Raw genomic sequence first — 8154 nt, forward strand, 5'->3', positions numbered from 1 at the left:
TTGGTTATTTTTTTAGAATCCATATTCACTTTGGATTCTAATCGGATCAGATAAAATCTATCCCATTTGGATCAGATCGAGTATTTGGCGAGTCAGTTAAAATTGTTATTTCTACTAAAAATTATCTCTGATGTTATATTGGAGGAATTGAATTTTTGAAAATTAATGGGAGAGGGAATCCAATTTCCTTCTCTAATTGTCAAGTTGAAGATGCATTGAATTTTTTTTTTTTTTTTTTTTTGAAGCATGCATATAAATCCAGCTTCCATGGAAATTAATTCCGGATAACCATGTAATAAAAGAAAATTTACTTTTGTTTTATTGAAAGGGAATGTTAGAGGAAAATTTCCACCTTAGGAGAGACCATGGCCCCCACCAATTCCCATGACGAAGCCACCCATTAGCACTCTGTATTTTAGTTCTTATATCCCATTTGGCAAAATCTTTTGAAGAGTCTGAAATATTTTTTAGATGTCTAAAAAATATTTTTAAATAATATAATAATATTTAATAAAAATTTGCGAGCTATTTAAGCTCGTCAAAAATTAAAAAGATCTACTTTTAAAAAAAGTTGGGAAGATCGTTCCTCTCCAAAAGAACTTAATTTCTAACAAATATTACAAAGCTGTTCTGGCTTCAATAAAATTTTCATATCAATGTAATACTTTATATAAGAAAATTATACTATAGTTATAAAATATAAGAATATTATACTATAGTTATAAAGTCATATTAGCTGTATTATATTATTATATCATGTCATATCATATTTTATATAATTAAATAATATTATATTTCTATAATATATTATATTATACTATACCATAGTATAATATTTTGCTGCTGATGCAATGTATGCTAGTGCTAAGATCGTGATACTAATCCTATAATTTAGTTGAACTTTTTTAAACTTCTTATATGAAATAAACTTGGCAAAAACCGACGTAAGCTTTGCGCTGCTCGAGACTTGATTGTAAATGAACAAGGTATCTTGCTTGAGTTAATTTTGAAAAGAACTTGGTTGCACGTTTTCAAGTTCGGTCCATTTCTAACATATTATCAAATTGGAAATGTTAATTGGACATTACTTTAGTTGTTGGCACTATTTTTCAAGGGATTGCTCTTGCAAAAGATCATAGATTCTAAAATACTGACATAGCATATCACCATCCTCCTTTTTCTTAGAAAAGAAATAAATAAGATTGACTGAGCTTATTATAAACCAAGACTAAACTCTGCTTCGCTCGGTTGCATCCATAGTTAAAAAAGATCTCGGTTATATTTTTCCCATGAAAGAATGATTAATCCTTTTCTTGATGCCAATCATTAGATCCCTATTGCGCAAATTAATTTGGAAGATATTATGGACATACATGAATACATATATATACACACACACATAAATACACACACATACATACAAATATACATACATACATACATATATATATATATATATATATATATATATATATATATATATATAGAGAGAGAGAGAGAGAGAGAGAGAGAGAGAGAGAGAGAGAGAGAGTTTTGCTGGGTGTGGATGTCATTGATATGGATTTCAACATTATGCATTCAATGTTCTTGGCTTGAAAGAAACTGTCATGATTTTCATGTACATCTTTCCAAGTACTGCATGCATGCGATCGACCGACTGCCGGTAATGACATTTCTTTCTCATGGGGCAAACCCAACTCCATCCGAAGGAGAATTGATTGCCGATGGTGCACACTTTTTCTTTCATTCTTTAACATAAAAAAATGATGGCAGCTTATTTTGCAACGTCAACCAGTTGAACAAATTTGAAAATAATCCAGCCTCTTTCTACCGATCTGTCCTTATAGATCAAATGATTGACGATGTAAAAAAAAAAAATCATTTTTTTGCACAAAAAATACAACCTAATCTATTGTAAAAAAGCTTTGCCCAATATGGCAGTTTTTTTTTTTAATTCATTTAAATTTTTTATTGTACATCACATCATGCGGTACACAGCACGTTTCATCTATCGTACGATAAACGATCGTGCATGATTGCATGCAACGGACATATATCTGCATGTGGTCATCCATCGCGTGATAGACAGTATGCTGTGCACCGCATCATCAGAGAATTCGAACTCTTTTCTAATAGCTATTGTTACGTTCTCCCTGTATATTGCAGGAAAATATTCACGTTGCTAGCTAGGCATTCCAACATAATTAATTCCATCTAATTTATAAAGCATCTAAAAAAATATATGATTTAAACAATAATATATAGGTTAGTGCACTCTGGAATGGTATCAGTGCATGCGGGTACCACGAGTGGCGCACCTCGACTGGACGAGTGGTGCACATAGAAAACTACATGGGCCATGTTTGAATAATTTCTATAAGGTATATGGAGATTTTGCCACAATAATCTAAAAAAGATCGGTGCAATTTCTTCTCCAGATCTATTAAAAATATACAAATAATCTTGACAAAAATTAAATTAAAGAATTTTATATATTTAAAATTGAAAAGAAAAAAAAATTCTAACTAAATCTACTAGGATGAGTCCGACCTCCATTGCCCCCCATATTCAACCGCAAAACTCAAAAGAAGTCAGCAAAATTAGAGGGGCAAACACGGAACACATCAGAAGGCCGTTGTGTTTGGCCACCATCCGAGAGTCATAGCTAACCCCTACCCTCCACATCCCATCGAAGAACCTAAAAGAAAAAAAAAAAAAAAAAAAAACAATCACACCACCCACACCCACCGCCCCATCCTTTTCGGCGCCACCCCAGCAATCAAATCCTGTGACCCCGGTCCTTGTCCCGTGCCGGCCCCACCCATCCCCATTGGCTTAGACTTTAGGGGGAAAAGGGATCCCACGGACTTTCCCAGAAAAACCCTGCTCGGTGGAGAAAAACCCAACTCAGCCCCCGCTTTCCGCTCACCAAATCAAACGGCCCAAAACAAATGCAGCCCCGCTGATAAACGGTACCCCTCACAACCGAAGCCAAGTCGTCCTTATAACACAAGCCGATCGACCCCCAGTTGTCACAACGCCCTCCATGCACTTCTCCTTCACTCTCTCCCGCCTCTTGGTTTCATTACTTCTAATAACACCATGAATTCCGTCAACCAAACCAGCACCGCCCTCACCCTCTCCGATGGCCGGAGTGCCTCCACCGGTAACCTCGGGTTCCTCTGGCTGTTGCCGGTGGAGATCCAAGTCCTGGAGCTGCTCCTCGCCATATCCATCTTCGTAACGATGCATGCGTTGCGACGACGCAAGCGGGAGGGCCTCACCGTATGGCCCGTCGTCGGCATGCTGCCATCGCTCATCTTCGCTCTCCGCCACGACATGTACGAGTGGATAACCAGCCTGATCGAGCGCCGCGGCGGCACGTTCATCTTCCGTGGCCCCTGGTTCACCAACCTCCAGTGCGTCGTCACCGCCGACCCCCGCAACCTGGAGCACCTTCTCAAGACCAAGTTCTCCAACTTCCCCAAGGGCGGCTACTTCCGGGGCACCGTCCGCGACCTCCTCGGCGACGGCATCTTCAGCGCCGACGACGAGGTCTGGCGCCGCCAGAGGAAGATCGCAAGCCTCGAATTCCACTCCGCCGAGTTCCGCCACATGACCGTCGAATCCCTCTACGAACTCGTACATTCGAGACTCCTTCCGGTGCTCGAATCCGCCCACCACGACCGCAAGCCCATCGACCTCCAGGACGTGCTCCTGAGGCTGACCTTCGACAACGTGTGCATGATCGCCTTCGGCATCGACCCGGGCTGCCTCCGCCCGGGCCTTCCCGAGATTCCCTTCGCTCGCGCCTTCGAGGACGCCACGGAGGCGACCATCAACCGATTCATCACGCCCACCGCCATATGGAAGGCGCTGCGCTACTTGGACCTCGGCAACGAGAGGAGGCTGAAGAGGTCCTTGAAGCGCGTCGACGAGTTCGCCTACGAGGTTATTCGGACGAGGAAGAAGGAGCTCTCGCTGGAGTCCGGCGACGACAAGAAGGCGGCGAGGTCCGACCTATTGACCGTCTTCATGAGGCTCAAGGACGACGACGGCACCGCGTTCTCCGACGGCTTCCTCAGGGATGTGTGCATCAATTTTATACTGGCCGGGAGGGACACCTCGTCGGTGGCGCTGGCGTGGTTCTTCTGGCTCTTGAACCGCCACACGGAGGTGGAGGACCGGATTCTCGGGGAGATTACAAAGATTCTGGAGGAGAGAGGATGTAACAGCGAGGGGGAATCAGGAGACAAGGATTTGGTGTTCAAGCCGGAGGAGGTGAAGAGGATGGAGTATCTACAGGCGGCTCTGTCGGAGGCTCTACGGCTCTACCCGTCGGTGCCGGTGGATCACAAGGAGGTACGTACGTGCTAGCACTTGATTTTTGGGCTGTCCATAGCTAAAAGCATGCTTGCACACTGCACTAGCATGCACGGGCATGAGTTATATTTTCTATTAATTTCCTATATATATTCATATTAATATTAAGTTGGGTGGATGCATGATGCTTCACGTCTTAACTATTTTTATCTAATTTGGTGCGTGTATGGCTTCGTGCCTAGCTAGGCATCCTTGTGCATACATGAGAATGGATAATAGTTGGATGTGCAGACATGCATTTTTTGTGTCGATATACTGATTTGTCCGCATGTAAAGGACGTGATATATATATATATATATGTTTGTAGGACCATGACACTCGCTCTTATTCTTCTTCTCTCTTTTTTATTTTTTCCATAAAATTACTAGTACCATACAAGCAAGAAGGTTTCGTGCTTAGTTCAGTTTTGTTGTTCGGTAGTTGGAACTAATTAACTTGTCTGTTGAACATACCAACTACATACACATACACAAATACATGCATATACATATACATACATACATATATATGTAGAGAGAGAGAGAGAGAGAGAGAGAGAGTTTTTGCAAGGTGTGGAATATGTCATTGACATGGATTTCAGGATTATGCGTTAAAGTTCCATGGCATGAAAGAAACTGTGCGTTATGGTTTCCGTGCACTTCTTAAGGTACAAGTGTATGCATGCCAGCAGTGGCATTTCTTTCGGATGGAGCAAATTAACCCAACACCATCCAAAGGAGAATTGATCGTTGATAGGTGCGCGCTTACATAGTCGTACACGTCTTCTCTTCCAAACTTGTTCAACGAAAAATAATAATAATGATGATAATACTCCAAGTCATTGTCTATTTATAAGAATTTAAGATGGTCGCATCCAGATAAAGTATGATCCATTAATGCATCATATCAATTTATACAACTCAAAACTAGCTAGCTCCAATTGGTGACAAGTGCACTGCGTATTATGGTTGGAGCAATGCTGACCTAACCAACAACCGTCACTAGTAACCCTATAGAACATGATTAGGCCACCTGTGCTTTCACCTTTAAGGGAGTCCCCAGCGTTCAAAACGTGGGGCCCTTCATGCTGCTTCTTCCAAGTTATCTATTAGAACCGAGTGTTATTTTAACAATCTGCCTACGTGTGCTGGTGACCGTGACCCGAGTACCCTTGTTGCACAAGTGATATTACAGGCATCAATAACGAAATATCACCCAAATTAATTTCTGGAAGATATCCATAGCTTTTTGGCCTTGGTCTTCATCAATAGGTTTCTTACATTCAAGTTCTCTAAATCATTTCTTTCACCTTTGGGTACTAAGTGTGCGATGAAATTATCTTCTAGGAGTCCACGTCTGGGCATATCCTTTTTTTTTTTCACCTAATCCACTGTTTGTGTTAGAAAAGGAGGTTTGTCTCAAGAAGCAGCACCTTGTTTAATCCATTCGTTGGATAAGATTTCATATATCCAATGAGCATGGGGCACGTAGCAAAAGTAATTGCAACAGATTTACGCAGCTGGTTGACAATTTATTTCTTAGTTAGACGTTTTAGTCTTTAGATAGTTCCAAGCCCTTAGTCATATGAGGCTTATTATAATTATTGTAAGTGAAGCAAAACAGTCATAAAAAGAAGGCCAGGCCTACCTTACGCCCTTAAACATGTGCAATAAATTAAAGCAAACCTTGAAGTAGTCCTATAGGCTGGACCATCTAAGACCTTTTTTTTTTTATATTTGCGATTATCTGTTCTACCATATAACCTGGACTTTGGTCCTGTCGATCCTATGCAAGGACTTGTCTTCCCCGTGAACAAAGCTGCTATCAGATGTGATGCTTGGTTGAACTTTTGAAGGACGCTTATTAATTTATGAAAACAAGATGACATGCCACCAAATCAAACAGAACAATTCCATGAATTACCTTTTTTTTTTATCCATTCTGCAAGGTCCTTGAACAATCAACAGATAACCTTGAACTACTGAATTTTAATAATTTATGAAAATACTGTATCTTTTGACAATGATCTTTCTCCACAATTACCTTATTATGTGGACACTTCACCATCTATATTTGTAAATTATGGAATTGCCAAGTTTGAATAAAACAGCTTGCATGCAATGTAATTCTATGCGTGTTTCTTGTTGGCTAATTAGGTCGTGGAAGATGATGTATTTCCTGATGGTACTGTACTGAAGAAAGGAACGAAGGTTATATATGCCATGTATTCTATGGGGAGAATGGAGAGCATATGGGGGAAGGACTGCAGGGACTACAAGCCAGAGAGGTGGCTCAGGGATGGCCGCTTCATGAGCGAGTCTGCGTACAAATTTACTGCCTTCAATGGCGGACCGAGGCTGTGCCTGGGGAAGGACTTTGCATACTATCAGATGAAGTTTGTCGCAGCTTCCATCCTCTATCGATATCATGTGAAGGTGGTCAAGAGCCACCCGGTGGTCCCCAAGCTGGCGCTAACCATCTACATGAAGTATGGATTGAAGGTCACTTTCTCCGGGAGGAATGGAACCAGGCTAGTCAAATAGTAAATAAATAAGCCAAAGCTTGAAGGTTTAAATAAGAAAGCCATATTAAGGTTCTGCTTTGAAAGGCTTTTAAGATATATATGGGTACTGCATTAGTAGGATGGATGATGTCATCACATAGGAAAAGCTTCCTAGTGAGGGATTTTTTTTTTTTTTTCTCTTCTCTCTTTCTGTATTAATTTTTCTTTTTGTTTCTTGTTTGGTGTGATGAAACTGATATCATCAGGTGTTTGCATACGGTAAGGCTTTTGTTTCAGTATTCTATACTTGTTTGAAGCCATCCATATGTTTCATGGGTGGCTCAAGTCTACCCTTGTAAACCAATTGTTTAAAATAAAAATAAAAATTGAAATAATTTAGGTTCGAAATCGAAATGATCAAATCTTCAGAAGCATTCGGTTCACGATCGAAATCAAAATTGGGATGAAAATTTGAATCTATAGAGAAGAATAGAGATTAAGTTCTATATAAATTGAATCATTCTCATTTCATTTTATAATTAAAATTGAAATAAAATTTTTATTAATTAAAAAATTAAAATAAAAATTATTCATTTCAATTTTGATTTCAGACTCCATTTTTTTTTCATCAAATATTTTTTTATTATATATTAAAAATAAAAAGGAAAACATTAGGCGGCAGAGCCGATTGTAGCCCCAGCCGCGGCTTTGGTTTTGGCGACCCAATGGAGAGATTAAATTGATTGAGAGAGAGATTAAATATTCCTCCCCACTCCCCTCCATGTCATGCTCTACTGTTTTCAGAGTACGATTTATTTTTTTTGAGTCTTTGACCACGGACCCCTACCATCAATGCAGGGCAAAGCTGAGTGAGGTGCACCAACGGAAGGCGTCCATCACAAGATGAACGGCTGCGCACGAGTGCATGCGATGTGTAGCGACCATTGTATGTAATGATCCGGCTTTTTTGGGCCTTAAATCCAGCCCACAAAAGCTCAAAAAAAAAAAAATCAAAAAATTTATAAAATTATGTGGATTATTAGAATGCGTTCGAGATAAATAATGTTTTACTTTTTCTAGATTTATCGGTAATTATAATATATTTTTCTGACATGATTTGTGAAACGATGCATGAATTGGATAAATGATATTTTGTTATGAAAATATCTTATTTGAAATGTTACGATGAAGCATGATTGAACATATTGATTTTATGATGCATTATATTGATTGATTTCGATACTACATGATTATATATTTTCTTATCGAAATTAGAATATGAAACATG

General features: G+C 39.6%; 1 protein-coding gene across 1 annotated transcript; it reads left to right on the forward strand.

Moving 5' to 3' along the window:
- The first annotated feature begins 3001 nt into the window (after positions 1 to 3001).
- LOC140852586 (cytochrome P450 86B1-like) lies at positions 3002 to 7274 on the forward strand. Its single transcript, XM_073245992.1, has 2 exons — positions 3002 to 4362; positions 6520 to 7274. The coding sequence occupies exons 1-2, from the start codon at positions 3103 to 3105 to the stop codon at positions 6904 to 6906; spliced, it is 1647 nt and encodes a 548-aa protein (XP_073102093.1). The 5' UTR covers positions 3002 to 3102; the 3' UTR covers positions 6907 to 7274.
- Positions 7275 to 8154: the final 880 nt, after the last annotated feature.

Source organism: Elaeis guineensis, chromosome 11 (assembly GCF_000442705.2).
Source record: "Elaeis guineensis isolate ETL-2024a chromosome 11, EG11, whole genome shotgun sequence".
NCBI lineage: Eukaryota > Viridiplantae > Streptophyta > Magnoliopsida > Arecales > Arecaceae > Elaeis > Elaeis guineensis.